The sequence below is a fragment of the Nothobranchius furzeri genome, chromosome 17 (genome assembly GCF_043380555.1).
Source record: "Nothobranchius furzeri strain GRZ-AD chromosome 17, NfurGRZ-RIMD1, whole genome shotgun sequence".
Lineage (NCBI taxonomy): Eukaryota > Metazoa > Chordata > Actinopteri > Cyprinodontiformes > Nothobranchiidae > Nothobranchius > Nothobranchius furzeri.
In genome coordinates this window covers 56,209,866-56,226,556 of record NC_091757.1, presented here as the reverse complement: position 1 = coordinate 56,226,556, position 16,691 = coordinate 56,209,866, and the positions used below count along the sequence as shown (strand labels likewise).

Below are 16,691 nucleotides of genomic sequence, written 5' to 3'. Positions count from 1 at the left end.
GGATACCCATGCATCTGAACCAGTCACTGAACCAGAGCCAATGCTCCATAGTGACCAAGTTACATATTCCCTGCCTTTAACACCAGAAGTTAACTATATGAACAACTCAAAGGACAATTGTCCACCTACAGAGACTGGAAAACAAAACCATTGCATTCCACCAAATCTTTTAAACACACCTGAGGTTCAGCGAGTTATTGTGGAACACATTGTTAAAAGCAGTGAGGTTATCCCTCCGCCTACTTCACAATACAGACTAAAACCGTTCTCAGGGCGAGTTCCACACCCTTCTTTTGAAACTGACTATGATACTTGGCGTAGTAGTGTAGTGTTATGCATAAATGATCCTTCACTCACCAAGTCCCAAATTGTACGAAGAATCGTGGAGAGTCTGTCAGCCCCAGCAGCGAGCATCGTTAAAGCTCTTAGTCCAAAATCCGACCCGGAAACGTACCTTGAACATCTCGATTCAGCTTACGCAGCTGTCGAAGACGGCGACGAGCTCTTTGCTCGCTTCTTAAACACAAACCAGGACAGTGGTGAAAAACCTTCCGATTACTTTCAGAGGTTATACACCTTGTTAAACCTAGTTATTCAGAGGAATGGAATTTCCTCCAGTGACGCCGACCAGCAGCTGCTCAAGCAGTTTTGCAGAGGCTGTTGGGACAGCTCGCTGATTTCAAACCTGCAACTCGAACAAAAGAAAGACAACCCGCCTCATTTTACAGCACTTCTCCTCAAACTGCGCACTGAAGAAGACAAACAGGCTACTAAAGCAGCACGCATGAAACAACACTTAGGGGCACAACGAACTAGAGTGTATTCAAATGTGCAAACAACATGCTCTCAGAGTAAAAACACTTGTGAACTGGAAATAGATGATAACTGTGATGACTTACGCAAACAAATCGCTGAGCTCAGGAGCCAAATTGCACAGCTTAAGGTTAACAACACAGATAAAAAGGCAAAGAAAACTCAAAAAGAGTCAAAACCCCGTGTGGGGACTAAAATTCCAGATGAGCCCAAACAGATTCAGCAGATAACAGCAGTGGTGCCCAGACCAAAGCCTGGATACTGTTTTAAGTGCGGAGAAGATGGGCACATAGCGTCTAGCTGTAGCAACGAGCCAAATCCAGCACTAGTTGCAACTAAAAGACTTGCTCTTAGACAGAAGCAGCGCGAGTGGGAGATGTCAAAGCCAATTGCTCAGTCTCCTCCTTTAAACCGGTAGAAGCTCCTATCGTGGGACAGATAGGTGCTAAAGTAGAACCAAGTCCCTCTAAGGAAAGGACAGAGAGACTTTTTTGCAAGCCAGTTCATGCTCATTCAGTGCCAAAACTTCCCAAAAGATTAGTGGGTGGGCGATGCACAGCTACAGTCTCAGTTAACAGTGTTGAATGTAATTGTTTACTGGATTCAGGGTCCCAGGTAACCACCATTGCCAATTCTTTTTACCAAGAACACTTACCTGGCCTCTCAATTAAACCCATCAGTAATCTGTTAGAAGTCGAGGGCGCAAACGGTCAAGCAGTTCCTTATTTAGGATACATAGAGATAAGTGTCACATTTCCAAAAGAGCTCGATCAGTCTGGACTTGAGTTACCTACCCTTGCGTTAGTGGTTCCGGATATAAGCTCAAACTCTGATACACCACTACTCATTGGCACAAACACACTCGATCCTTTGTATGAGCAATTGTCTGCCAATAACTTACCTGATTCCAAGGCACTCTCTTATGGGTACCAACACGTGCTAAAAGCCTTAGCAGTCAGAAAAAAACAAAGCAAAGATGGACGAGTTGGTGTGGTGAAGCTTCGAGGGAGAACCCAAGAAGTTCTCCCTGCAAATAAAAAACTGTTACTAGAAGGGTTTATGCAACCCAGCCAAAACAAGCATGAGCCTTATGCACTCATTGAACAACCCACCAATGGTTCTCTACCAGGGGGTATAATTGTAGACTGTTGCCTCATTTCCTTACCTTCACATGGTCCATACAAAGTACCTGTTGTACTAAGAAACGAAACTAACCATGACATCACATTACCCACTAACTGTGTGATCGCTGAGTTAGTTAAAGCCGATCGTGTTATGCCATATCCAGAACCTGACAAAAGTGATCAGAAAGTACTTGCGGCGTGTAGTTCGCAGCAACAGACTTCACCTTCAAACCCTCCTCTCAGTTTTGACTTCGGTACTTCGCCCTTGTCCGAAGAATGGAAAGGGAGGATCACCAACAAACTTAACACTTACTCCGATGTGTTTTCGCACCACGATCTTGATTTTGGTCATACACAACAGATAAGACATCAGATCAACTTAAAAGACGAGACCCCATTCAAACAGAAATCTCGGCCGATCCATCCACATGATTATGAAGCCGTGAGAAAACATTTGGAAGCCCTCTTGGAAACCGGTATAATAAGAGAGTCGGAGTCTCCATTTGCCTCACCAATAGTGGTAGTTCGGAAAAAGAATGGTGAGGTACGTCTATGTATAGACTATAGAAAGCTTAATCTGCAAACCATTCGCGACGCATATGCCCTGCCTAACTTGGAGGAGTCCTTTTCTGCTCTCGCTGGATCACAGTGGTTTTCTGTGATGGACCTCAAGTCAGGTTACTATCAAATAGAGATGTGTGAAAAGGATAAACCTAAAACTGCTTTTGTTTGCCTGTTTGGGTTTTATGAATTTAACCGTATGCCACAAGGAATAACAAATGCTCCAAGCACTTTCCAACGGGTTATGGAAAAGTGTATGAAGGACATTAATCTGAAGGAAGTGTTAGTTTTCCTAGACGACTTGATCGTCTTTTCCAACTCCTTGGAAGAACACGAAACCAGACTTTCTCACGTTCTTGAACGGCTTAGAGAATACGGACTCAAGCTATCACCAGATAAGTGTCGTTTTTTCCAGACATCTGTGCGTTATCTTGGACATATAGTATCTCGAGATGGCATAAAAACCGATCCAGATAAGGTGGAAGCACTCAAAACATGGCCGAAGCCTCAGACTTTGAAGGAACTCCAATCTTTCTTAGGATTTACCGGTTATTACCGACGCTTCGTTAAAGATTACTCAAATATTGTCAAGCCACTAACATCTCTCACGGCTGGTTATCCACCCAAACGGAAAAACTTTAAAACACCACCATGTAGATCAAAGTACTTGAACCCCAAAGAACCCTTTGGGAATCGTTGGAGCCAAGACTGTGAGAAGTCCTTTCAAACTATTATTGAAAAACTTACCACTTCGCCAGTTCTTGGCTACGCTGACGCAAAACTCCCATATCTAGTACACACAGATGCTAGTACGACCGGACTCGGTGCAGCGCTATACCAAGTGCAAAACGGTGTCACACAGGTAATCGCTTATGCAAGTCGCGGTTTAAGCTCTAGTGAAACTAGGTACCCTGCGCACAAGTTGGAGTTTCTAGCCTTAAAGTGGGCCATAACAGATAAGTTTCATGACTATTTGTATGGGAACACATTCACTGTCATTACTGATAATAATCCGTTAACTTACCTCTTAACAACGGCAAAACTCGATGCAACGAGCTATCGTTGGCTAGCTGCGTTGTCCACCTATAATTTTGACATCAGATACCGTGCAGGTACACAGAACGTTGACGCGGATGGCCTGTCTAGGAGGCTGCATGATAAACCTGAAGACAACTCAAAATTCACTGAGGAATGCCAACGACTAGATGAGTTCCGATCTCATCTTTTATCCTCTGTCAAAGAAGTCGAGCTTCAACTTCAAGCCGAAGCAGTGAAGGCAACATGCCAAAAGCACATGGTCTTGGATGAGACTGATTCTCCTTGTGGTTTAGTTCAGTCACTTGCCATGTCTGCAGCGGCCATTCCAGACCTATTCCAGTTGGAAGACAATAGTGACAGTTTCTTTGCTGTGCCCAAGTATAACCATGCTGACCTTGTCTCCTTGCAGAGGAAAGATCCAACCATTGGCCGAGTCATTCAGCTGCTTATGACTGACAATAAACCGCCAACTGATACTATTGCAGAACCCCCGGTGGTTCTTAACCTTTTGAGAGAGTGGAAACGGTTTGAGTTTCAAAATGATTTACTGTACCGGAGACGCCAATTAGGACCAGAGACATCATTGCAGTTAGTCTTGCCTGATTCATTACGTTCAACAGTCATGCAAAGCCTACATGATGATATGGGGCATCTTGGGGTTGAACGTACGACAGATCTCATTCGGTCCCGTTTTTACTGGCCAAGAATGGCTAGTGATATCGAAATCAAAGTTAAAACTTGCGAAAGATGTATCCGTCGGAAGGCCCTCCCTGACAAAGCTGCTCCAATGGTGAGTATTACCACCACCAGACCTATGGAGTTAGTTTGCATGGATTTTCTCTCCATAGAACCAGACAGTAAGAACACTAAAGATGTCTTAGTGATTACAGACCATTTTACAAAGTATGCAGTGTCCATCCCAACCAAAGATCAGAAAGCCACCACCGTCGCGAAGAACCTGTGGGAACATTTTTTAGTCCACTACGGGTTTCCTGAGCGTCTTCATAGTGATCAGGGACGGGATTTCGAATCACGTACAATCAAGGAACTTTGTTCTTTACTTGGTATCCGTAAAGTCAGAACGAGCCCTTATCACCCTCGTGGCAACCCCGTTGAACGGTACAATCGTACATTACTCAGCATGTTGGGAACTTTACAAGCCACTGAGAAACATCACTGGCGCGATTTTGTAAAACCACTTACTCACTCGTACAATTGTACAAAAAATGACGTGACGGGATACTCTCCCTACGAGCTAATGTTCGGTAGGCAGCCTCGGTTGCCTATAGATATTGCCTTTGGGTTACCGCATTTGAACAAGCCCTCTATAACTCATTCTCAGTATGTTAAAGAACTGAAGAGTCATCTGGAACAGAGTTATGACATTGTCATAAAAAACTCTCAAAAAACAGCGAGGAAGAACAAAGAACGGTTCGACAGAAACATTCGTGAGTCCACACTAGGTGTGGGAGATCGTGTTTTAGTCCGAAATCTTCGCTTAAGAGAAAAGCATAAATTAGCAGACAAATGGGAGCAAACAGTGTATATAGTTCTCAAACAGATGGAAAACTTGCCAGTATACACTGTAAAACCACAGAACGGAGAAGGACCCAACAGAACACTCCACAGAGATCTTTTACTGCCTTGTGGTTTTCTCTCTTCATTAGAAAATGAAACAGAACGCGTTACGAAACCTAGCAGACCTCATACAAGACAGAGTTCAGCCTTAGAACCTGACCCAGATGAGCCACTTGACGAAGAGGTAGATGAGTTTTATTACTCTGATCTTCCACAAGTGCTAAACCGACCATCCTATCAAATAGCGGTCACCTTGCCAAATAGGGAACTCATAGCAGATTCAGGACCGGTAAATAATATTCAACAACAAAACACACTATCCTTACACACAGGGGATCGCAAGGAACCAACCTTAGCTGGTAATGAAAATGCTGAATTGTCCTTACTTGACAAAGGCATCAACACCGAAACATTCTTACCTGACAGAATGAGTGAAACTGCGACATTCTTACCTGAAAGAGTGAAAGAAGCAGCAACATACTTACCTGAAAAAACGAAAAAAAACGAAGTATACTTACCTGACGTAGAAACGGGGGATGAAACTAACACAAACCTACCTCAATTGGATGGTGTCCTAAAGTCGCAGCAACGTGATGTAAGTTTTGAACCCATCATACACGATCAGACACATACATCTGAAAAGACCAAAGTCTTAGAGAATAGCTCATCAGCTCTGTCGGAAACAGAGAGCTCACTTCGTCCTGTCTCAGTTGAGAATCAAACCGAAACGGATGAGCATGATACTGTGCAACCAGAGATGTATGTCAGGAGATCTGAACGAAGTAGTCAGCCTCCTCAAAGACTAACTTACTCTCAATTGGGCAATCCACTAGTGACCGTAGTTAGGTCCCTTTTCCAAGGACTTAATAAAGCTTTTATTGACTCTCTTACTCAAGAAGTTGTGTACCCCGTAGAAACAATGCACAGGGACGTGCATGATATTTAATGGGGGAGGATGTAACCCAGAAGCTAGAACCTTAATGAGGTATTAACTAATTGGCTTACTAATATGATCCATCCTCAATTTAGATAAAATATAAAATATAAATTAAGGAAATTAACAATACTAATTAATAGATATCTAATTAACTAATAGATAATTTCATAATGAATTATTGGAAGGGTGAATAACTAAAATAACGAGTTTAATATTAAACATCGGTTAAAACAAGAATCTTGAACATCACTAACAGAAACAGAAGAGGAAAGCTGTATACTATTGGTCCAGGTGGGAATCTGAAATTTCATTGGCTGAGAGAAATAAGTCCCGCCTCCGCGAAATAAAACCGTGCGACGCAGCTGAGCGAGAGGAGAGACAAACGGCTGTGCAGCACGCAGATACAGAAAGCAAAGACTGAGCGGTTAGAGAGAGAGAGAGAGAGAAAAAAAACAACGGTCGAGGCCGTGAAGAACCCTGATTTGGGTGCCGCATAGATAGAGGGAGAGGCGGACTTGACTCCTTCTAATAAGAGCTAGGAACTTGGAACCAACGCGGTGAGTAAAGAAAAAAGAAGAGAAAAAGCTAACGATGCAACTTAAAAAAAAAGGGAAACTTAAATAGCTTATCAAATTAATTCCATTCTTATAGATTTGTGTGGAGACGACAGAGTGAACCAATCCTCTGTAGGAGGGAACCGTTGGAGCGCGTTGGTGAGTGAATGAGATTAAATTCAGTAAATTATTAAATTCAAAAAGCTAATTACAGCAACCGAGGTGACAGCAGTGGGCTGCTAGACGTTAGATCCCAGGAGTTAACATCTCAAACTACCAGTTAACGGTGGTAGGGCATATAGGAGTTAACGGCTCAAACCGCCAGTTAACGGCGGTAGGGCATATGGGATTCCCAGGAGTTAACGGCTCAAACCGCCAGTTAATGGTGGTACGGCCTAGATGTACAAGGTCCTCAGGGGCGTTATAGCTAACGCCATAGAATTAGCAATGCGTCCCTTAACCAAACATTTAATAATAAAAAAAAATAGATAAATAAAAATAAATAAAAGCTAACTGATTAGGGAGGAATTATTTTACAAAGGTGGACCAAAGGACCAGAATTTATATTTTGTTGAATTTTGTTATAGAACATTTTATTTATTTATTTATTTATTTATTTATTTATTTATTGTGTTACAGATATACAAGGTGTCACAATGCTGTATAGAAACACAACTAAATGTATCCTTGTTGTCATGAATGTATTTCTTGTTGAATAGTGTAGAGTAATAGAATCTAACTGAGCCTATTGAGCTGAACAATTGTTGTCATATGTAATTATATTTCCAGAGCTACTGAGAATTATTTTAATAGACAATCAAATTGATGTTATGTTAGTTGAACTGTGAACCCAAACATGATTGGCTATGCCAATAGAGTGAAGCATTTGTTTAAGTCTGTAAGACTTTATGCTGTGATGTGACGAGAAGGGTCGATGCCAACTCGCTAACAGTCCTGTTGTTTACAGGCTGGGTTTTTTTTTTCCTTGGGTTTGATCCCGACTCCTATGATCACTCACTTGGAACGAGAACTGGATTTCTTCCTGACGAGGGAGATGGCGAGCCTTAACCACTGAACGAACCAGGACATCTCAAGTAACTGAAGAGCAGACTGCTCTCTTCTGTGAACAATCTCAACGGTGTGGTAGGAAAAAATCGCACCACCGGACTCTGACTTTCACCCCAAGCGTGGGGATTTGACTTGACGCCGGCTGACTTGTGACTCATATGATCAAATCTCATACCGACCATTTTACTATTGTCGATTGTTTTCATCTGTTTTTGTGTGTTATCTTTATGTGTTATATTTCCCATTATTATTAAAATTTAGTATATAAACCGTTTCATGCTATACCCGTGACTCCAGTCATTCTTAAACAACCTCCAATTCTCCCCGAACCTAATTATTGGCCCATTTGTTTATTTTTTCTTTTAATTATCTTATTGTATCCTGTAATCCGGTTACACTCACGTGGGCAACGACAGTGAGACCTGGAGAGGTGTGGTTGGGAGGAACGGCCCCCCTGATCTGAATTCGAGTGGTGTTTTGTTATTGGACTTCTGTGCCAGTCATGGATTGGTCATAATGAACACCATGTTCAGACATAAAGGTGTCCATATGTGCTGTTGTCACCAGGATACCTTAGGCCGCAGCTCGATGATCGACTTTGTTGTTGTTTCATCTGACCTGCGGCCGCATGTCTTGGACACTCGGGTGAAGAGGGGGCGGAGCTGTCAACTGACCACCACCTGGGGGTGAGTTGGCTCAGATGGTGGGGGAGGATGCCGGTCAGACCAGGCAGGCCCAAACGTGTCATGGGGGTCTGCTGGGAACGTCTGGCAGGGTCTCCTGTCAGAAGGAGCTTCAATTCCCACCTCTGACAGAACTTCCAAAATGTTCCGGGGGAGGCGGGGGACACTGAGTCTGAATGGACCCTGTTCCGTGCCTCCATTGTTGAGGAGGCCGACCAGAGCTGTGGTCGCAGGATCGTCGGTGCCTGTCGTGGTGGCAACCCCCGAACCCACTGGTGGACACTGGCGGTTAGGGATGCTGTCAAGCTGAAGAAAGAGTCCTATCAGGTCTTTTTGGCCTGTGGGACTCCAGAGGCAGCTGACGGGTACCGGCAGTCCAAGCGGAACGCGGCTCGGGTGGTCGCCAAGGCAAAAACCTGGGCATGGGAGGAGTTCGGTGAGACCATGGAGCAAGACTTCCGTAGAGATTCGAGGAGATTCTGGTCCACCATCCGGCGCCTCGGGGGGGGAGGGGGGGGGGTTAGAGGTTAGAGGTTAGAGGGACCTGGGTAGTGACCGAAGGAAGGACCAGGACGAAAACCACATTGCTCCTCCTGAATCTGAGGTTCAACAATCCGACGTACCCTCCTCTCCAGAACCCTGAATAGACCTTACCAGGAAGGCTCAGGAGTGTGATCCCCCTGTAGTTGGAACACACCCTGCGGTCCCCCTTTTTAAATAAGGGGACCACCACCCCAGTCTGCCAATCCAGTGGGACTGCCCCCGATGTCCATGTGATAATGCAGGGCCGCGTCAGCCAACACAGCCCCACAACATCCAGAGCCTTAAGGAACTCCGGGCGGATCTCATCCACCCCTGGAGCCTTGCCACAGAGGAGCTTTTTAACCCCCTCAGTGACCTCAGCACCAGAGATTTGAGAGGCCAACCAAAAGTCCCCGGACTCTGCTTCCTCACTGGAAGGCGTTTCGGTGGGATTGAGGAGGTCTTTGAAGCTCTCCACCCGCCGATCCACAATGTCCCGAGTGAAGTTCAGCAGCACACCCTCACCACTATAAACAGTGTTGGTAGCACCGTTTTCCCCTCCTGAGCCACCAAATGGTGGACCAGAATCTCCTGGAAACCGTACTTGAGTCTTGCTCCATGATCTCCCGGACTCCTCCCAAGCCCGGGTTTTTGCCATTATTTAATATCAAACATGTAAAACATAAACCTTTTAGTTTGCATCAAGCAAAAATCATTTCAGTTTTTAGACCAAACTTGCATCTCGCAAAGGAACTAAAGATAGAGCCATAGTCTGATCGGCGTGACGTAGAAGACTTCTTCTAACCGAGATGTCAGTTATTTTCCTGGAACTTAAGCTAACAATGTTGAGGCTTGCCAACATGCCTCTGAATGTCTGAAGATTGCAAATTATTACGAACATCTCTCTACAGGCGGCAACAAGCTCTGATTGGGGCTGGACAGAAGCAAAGCCTTTGTTTCCTGGCTGCCAGGAGCACTTATCAAAAGGCAACTAATTATGGTCTTGGGTTTAATTTAAATATAGAAACATGTCTGCAGCTAAAACTTTCATTAAAACATTAAGATCATATAAAGGCAAAACGCCTTAGGTCAAATAGACGTGGTCCACGTGAAAAGCATTCCTACCATTTGTCCTGATGGTTCGTTGTCTGCTGGACCGTGTGGCCAAACTCCTCTGCAGCGGGACCACTGAAAATCTTAGCTCCTGAAGTGCCAACGTTAAAGGACTGAGATCTGCATATCGTGTACGCTGGTGGAAGAGAAAGAAGAGTTTGTGTGACTTTTGACAGGATTTACGTGCACTGCATTGGCTAATAATAGTAGGAGGGAAGTAAAAAGCCTCTGCATGAGAGACGACGTTAGTTTTAGGAGCTGAATAAGATCTTACTTCTGCACTTCCTTAAATCATTCAACTGGTGCATCTAAACCCTCTCATTGGAGCTAAAATAATAAAAACACTGGAAAACCTCCACATCATTCACTTCCTCTGCACAAATGCATGCATTTCCGCAGCTTCTCCTCATGTGGAAATCTACAGAGTTTGAGTGAGTTTTCCTTGAGTCACAAGTCCATGCAGGCAGGAGCGGAGCATTCTGCCTGCAGCAGCAGGAATGTGGATGGATTTTGGACTCAGGAGCAGCACACAGGTGTCATGCCACGCCCGTTTACCTGCAGCACAAAGCAGCCCCTTTATTCTGCTGACTCTTAAACGTGTTAAAACCTCTCATCTCCTCTCATCCCGGGATTACAGAGTGTGCTTCTTACCACCCAACACCGATGCATCGTGCATTCAGCTCCCCTGATCCCTCTGAGATGGCGTGAAAGTTAATTAAACCGCTGAAAAATACATTTAAACATCAAACAAAGCTTTAATACTAATGATAAATGACCTGCACTTGTACAGCGCCTCTCAGAGTAAGGACTCCAAAGCGCTTTACACTACAGTGTATCATTCATCCATTCACACACACATTCATACACTGGTGGAGATGAGAGGCAAGGCTGCTGAGCACAGGCGCCACCGGACCCTCCGACCACCACCAGCAGGCAAGGTGGGTTAAGTGTCTTGCCCAAGGACACAACAGCAGAATTCTCTGTCCGGGGCCGGGATCGAACCTGCAACCTTCCTATTACTGGACAACGCGCTCAACCTGTTGAGCTACTGCTGCCCCAGGAGACTAATACAGGAGAGCTCTGTGAGACAATCTTCATAGAAAATAAAATTAAGTTTTTACTCACAAAAGACAAAAACAGCCAAGATTTTCTTCCAAACGCTCTCCATCCTCGTCCCTTCTGAGCGTGCGTTCTCACCGACTGAAGCTCCGCACTTGTCAGAGCAGGAGCTGTGACGCACCGGAAACGTTCTGCTTAAAAGGACATGCAAACACCAGCAAACACTAACTTGTAGCATTGAAGGGTGAAGTCCACAAAAAACTACGCCTGAGGAAGCTGTCACGCAGGAAGAAGCGCGTCCAATTTATTTCAAGCAGGGGCGTAATTGTTATTATTTTGGGGGAGGGGCGAGCTCCCCCTCCAAACAAACAAACACACACACACACACACACACACACACACACACACACACACACACACACACACACACACTTCCATAAGGTGGTTTGAATACAGTCATCATTTCTTCTTCGTTTTTTACCAAGTTGAAGTGGACTCTTATATAAACGAGGTCTACTGACGATATGTTCCAAAACTGAGTGTAAAGTTTTAAATCTAAAAGCTAAAAACGATTTTTCTCCCAATAGTTCTGAAATGTCCTGCATTCGTAGCAGTGGCGGATTTAGCTATTTGGGGGCCCAAGGCAAACACAGACACGGGGCCCCCTTACACAAAATTTTCGACAATCTTATCTTAAACTGGATTTGCGAAAGTCTTCTGACGTGAGTTATTTTCACTTTTTATTAGTCCTCCTCTTTTTTCCTGTCTTTCTCTCCCTTTGAGTGCTTTATTTGCTCTGCTTTCTTCTTCCTGTCAGTGCTCCTGTGCTTTTACCTTCCTGTTTTTTTCTTCTATTTTCCGTATTGGTCCATGTTTTCCTCCTTTAAACATTTTCCATTGTCTTTCCTTTTCTGCTTCCTTTTGATGTTTACATAGAAAAATTACGTCACTTTCAGAAGTGAAGATAAAAGCTTTTTTTCTCTTATTGGAGCCACTAGGATAACTCCATTTCATGCTTAATGCTTTGACTACCGCTTCCAGTTTGTTACAAACGCTCCCGCCTCTCTTCTTCTTTTTCAGTTTTCTCTTCTTCTTATTTGTGGTCTTATGGCACTTGGCAAACAACAATTGGGTGCATTACTGCCACCAACTGGATTGGAGTGGAATGGCTACCAATCACTTTCTGTTTGTGCATCAGCATCTTATGGAATAGGCCATTGTGGCATTAACAGAGGGGTGCCAGCAGTCAGGGCTAGAGCCCCCCCCCCCCCCCCCCCAACATAAGAAGGCCCCAGGGGGCTGCCGACCTATGCCTAATGGTAAAACCGCCACTGATTCGTAGACAGGGTTATGACTGAAGGTGATTAAATTGTGCAAAACAAATAAAACAGAACCCAAATAATAAAATGCCAGTATGATGTAACAGAAACCAACTAATTTTTCCTTTACTGGGAACAATGATGCAAGCGTTTTTATTACGAAACAAAAATCAGGGAGTTGAAAGAAGTTTAATTTCTAATTACTGGTGTCATTCCCTTAATTATTACTAATTAGAAAATACTTGCAAACATTTCTCAAGCGAGGCAATCAGACTCTTAGAGGGAATGATTTATGAATGCTTCTAGCAAATTTTCTTTTTAGATTTCTCACGTATTAACAGATGTGTAAAGACTCAGAGGAAGTCTGAGAAAATAGCCTTAATGACATCATCATCCTGTCTTTATGTCTCTGATAGAAAGGCTCCATTGTTAATGAATGGTCGTGGAATTTGAAAGATGCGATAGTTACCAGGCACAGAGGGCAAGGTCCTGGTTGCTTTGAGGGAAATGTGGAAACATAAGCACCACAATGATACCTAAGTTTGAGCATTTATGTTATTTTATTATTGTTTCATTCCATCTCGTTGTTTTTCTTGTGAGACAAACCAGGAAATGTTGGAAGAGAAGTGTCTCTAAAGCTGTTTGTGCTGCTGCAACAGAGCCTAAATCTAATGGGACGTCACTCACAAACAGAATGTACAGTTCATGTTAAAGAGCAAGTCACCCCCAAATCAACTTTATTTTCCTGATAAACTACATAAATGCGTGTCTAATCGTGCTGGAGACACGTGTAGTCAGTAGTTATGCACTTTAGTGCATTTTAGTTCAAATTTAAATGTTCTGCCTAAAACTGTCAGTGTTGTGCCGTTGTCAGGTAAAAACTCTGCACTGCAGTTGAATTTAAATCTGCCATCGCTATTGGCTAAGAGGTACCCTAGAACGTTAGCTGGTACCATATGATGTCACAAGGTCGTTGTGAGCCTGTGTGTGTGTATATTTGTTAGCGGCTCCATCCTCTTGGGTCTGCTAGGCAACAGCATTCGTTGCATTTTTCAAACAGGAAGTGGGAGTGGAGTAAGACTCTGGTAGGGGGTGACTTGCACTTTAATGACTGAATAAGTACTTCAATATTCAAAAGTAATCCGAATATTTCCTCAAACAGAATGATAGAATGTGTCCCGCTCTTATAATGGATGAACCCTCCGCATCGTCACCCATAGGTTCATGAAGAGCTCAACGGGCAGTTCCCACCACGGCCATCTTGGTCGCGTCACGTCTCGTCACTCACGGAAAATACAAAAATGGAGACGAGATCAGGGCTGAGGGTAAGGGCAGATGATTGACACCTGTGAAACTCTGAGCCGATGTAGCTACGTGCTAACGGAGCTAACCAATATGAACAGACATCGGCAGGCTCTTTCAGCCAGAAAACCACAGTTGTGCAACTCTGCTACCCTGTCTTTTATTGTGAGGCTGAGACAGAGGCCTTCCTTGGAGCAAGCAGGAGGCAAGCTGCTAGCGCTAGCTGAGATGGCTAATTAGATACCTGTCAATCAAATAGACATGCCCTGAAGTATTCAAAATTTCAAGCTTTAATTACGTCTAAACAGACGAATAAAACAATGCAATCCCCTCTAAGTTGTCATGCTGGTAAACTTGAACTATTAAATATAAAATGTTTTTCATACCAGGCTGTAAACATGTTTATTTCTGCTGTGAAGTTGGCAACTTTAACATGGGAGTCAATTGGGACTTGCTCTTTTCTTGAACCTGCCCCTAGTGGATGATGGGGGAACTGCAATTTTTGTTACTTCCACGTTGGCTTGACTTGTGGCAGGCGGAGTTTCCACCATGGTTCCACTATTTCACGTCTCACTCAACTCCATTGCTAACAGAGTTTGTGTGTAATAAGTTTTAGTTGGTGGGGAGATTTTCTTAACCCACTTTGGGTACGAACTGAGTCTGGTTTAACCACTACAGTCTACACATCCACCCTGTTTGGACCACAGTGGACCCATCTCTGGTAAACTGGCTTAAAGGTGTTTACAAACTGATTGTATTACCCCTCCTCCTCCTTTTGGTGCAGCTCTGACTCATTTCTAACGTCATTAGATGAACAAAAAAGCTGCAAAGGAAGCAAGTTTAGCATTTAAATGGAAGTGAGGCAACGTAGTTGCTGGAACCCGCTGGAACCGCATGTATGCCTGGAAAAGACCAGGCTTCTTTTCTGAAGGATGTTTTGAAAAACGTGTTTGGTTCAAAGAAGCCATCTACTCAACTACGAGTCTTGAAAGAACCCGAATGTGATGTGTCAGGCGTCACATTGTTAAAAATCCCCTCCAAGCAGGAGTCATGTCCAGTTAGTCAGGATGATGGGACTCTTTTTAAAAATATAAACCAAGTCATACACATTATTTCCTGACATCCTGTTTTTTTGTTCCATTCTATTGTGGAGTACAGGGATGAACTGGTTTTACGTCACATCAATCACGGATTTGCACACCATCTGAGGAATGTACCAGAAGATGGCAACATTTTAAAGGCAAAACTACTTGGGTGGGGCAGCATGATTAAAAAGGATGAGTTTGTGGTTTTGTTCTTGAATTTTTTGTTTATTCATAAACTCAATACCACAGCATAGGAACAGAAAGATTAATTGGTCTGCCAATATATCAGACTGATATTTAAATATCAACATTGACCGGTATACCTCTTTAGTAGAGCTGATTTAAAGTCAGACACGTCTGCGGGCAGATGCATGTTCTCCCTGTGCATGCATGGGTTCTCTCCAGGTACTCCGGCTTCCTCCCACAGTCCAAAAACATCACTGTAAGGTTGATCGCTCTCTAAATTGTCCTTAGGTGCGAGTGTGTAAATGGTTGTTTGTCTTGCATTATCCTGTGATGGACTTGCAACCTGTCCAAGGAGTACACCGCCTGTGTGCCTGAAAATAGGCACCAGCCCCCCATTCTCCTGCATGGATAAGTACAGAAAATGGATGGATGGATGGATGGATGGATGAATGAATGAGTGAGTGAGTGAATGGATGGATAGCTAGATAGATAGATGGATGGATGAATGAATGAGTGAGTGAATGGATGGATAGCTAGATGGATGATGGATGGAAGAATGAATGAGTGAGTGAATGGATGGATAGCTAGATGGATAGATGGATGGATGATTGCATGAGTGAATGGATGGATAGCTAGATGGATAGATGGATGGATGGAAGGATGGATGGATGGATGGATGAATGAATGAGTGAGTGAATGGATGGATAGCTAGATGGATGGATGGATGGAAGAATGAATGAGTGAGTGAATGGATGGATAGATAGATGGATAGATGGATGGATGATTGCATGAGTGAATGGATGGATGAATGAATGCATGAGTGAATGGATGGATGGATGAATGAGTAAATGTATGGATAGCTAGATGGATAGATGGATGGATGATTGCATGAGTGAATGGATGGATGAATGAATGCATGAGTGAATGGATGGATGAATGAATGCATGAGTGAATGGATGGATGGATGAATGAGTAAATGTATGGATAGCTAGATGGAAGGATGGATGGATGGATGGATGGATGGATGGATGGGATCAATCAGAGCAACAATGTGATGTATTCATAACAATGGAAATCGGTCAACATGGTAGTCCACCACACACCGTGGAAGAAGATGTAGAAGTACCTCCATCTGCTAAAGTCTCAAAGAAAAGCCCAGGTCTAAATCGTTCAAAGTTGATGCCAGATCCGTTTCAAATGAGCGGCGTTCCTGAGCCACCGCCACTATTGTTGTTTTGCTGAGCCCGCCCAACTTCTCTCCACTAACATGTACAGTAGCACTGTGATTGGCCTGGCTGAGCCAATGGTAGAACTGCTGAGGCTACACTGGAGCGTGGCTTCACCAACATGCAGAACAAAGTATTTTGCTACTGCTACAGTCTGCCTAGATTTCTAGGCTAACCAAACAATGAACAGAATTAAAATTCAAGTTGTTGGTTAAATTCAGAGTTCAAAAACTGATAGGTTCAGATATACTGCACAGCCATTGTTGTTCTTAGCAATCTCTTGTCGTGCAGATAAGGCAGAAAACGTTTAGATAGCGGCTCAAAAAATCTAATCCACATATGGGCCATTGACTGACGACAACCTCTACACAGTGGCATCGGTATCAGCAAAGGAAATACCTATATCGGTCGATCTCTGCCGCAACTATTTGGTAGCCCTGAAAAGTAATGATACTTACATTAACTGCATCAACCTGATGTAAATAAATCAATTAAATCCACAAAGGAATTGATTTTAGATGTA

At 43.7% G+C, this 16,691-nt stretch overlaps 1 protein-coding gene across 3 annotated transcripts in view; it reads right to left on the bottom strand.

Annotated features, from left to right (window-relative positions):
- itga2.2 (integrin, alpha 2 (CD49B, alpha 2 subunit of VLA-2 receptor), tandem duplicate 2) overlaps positions 1-11,241 on the bottom strand; it is a 40,021-nt gene extending 28,780 nt beyond the window's left edge. Inside the window, exons 1-3 of one of the 3 annotated variants that reach the window (XM_070546221.1) lie at positions 11,117-11,228; positions 10,643-10,714; positions 10,004-10,546 (exon numbers count right to left, since the gene is read on the bottom strand). Coding sequence is in view for 1 of the 3 variants with exons in the window: in XM_070546219.1 (XP_070402320.1) it covers positions 10,004-10,127; positions 11,117-11,159 (167 nt within the window). In the remaining 2 variants the exon portion in view is untranslated. The other 2 variants (XM_070546219.1, XM_070546220.1) reach the window with 2 other exon arrangements.
- Between the last annotated feature and the right edge of the window lie 5,450 nt (positions 11,242-16,691).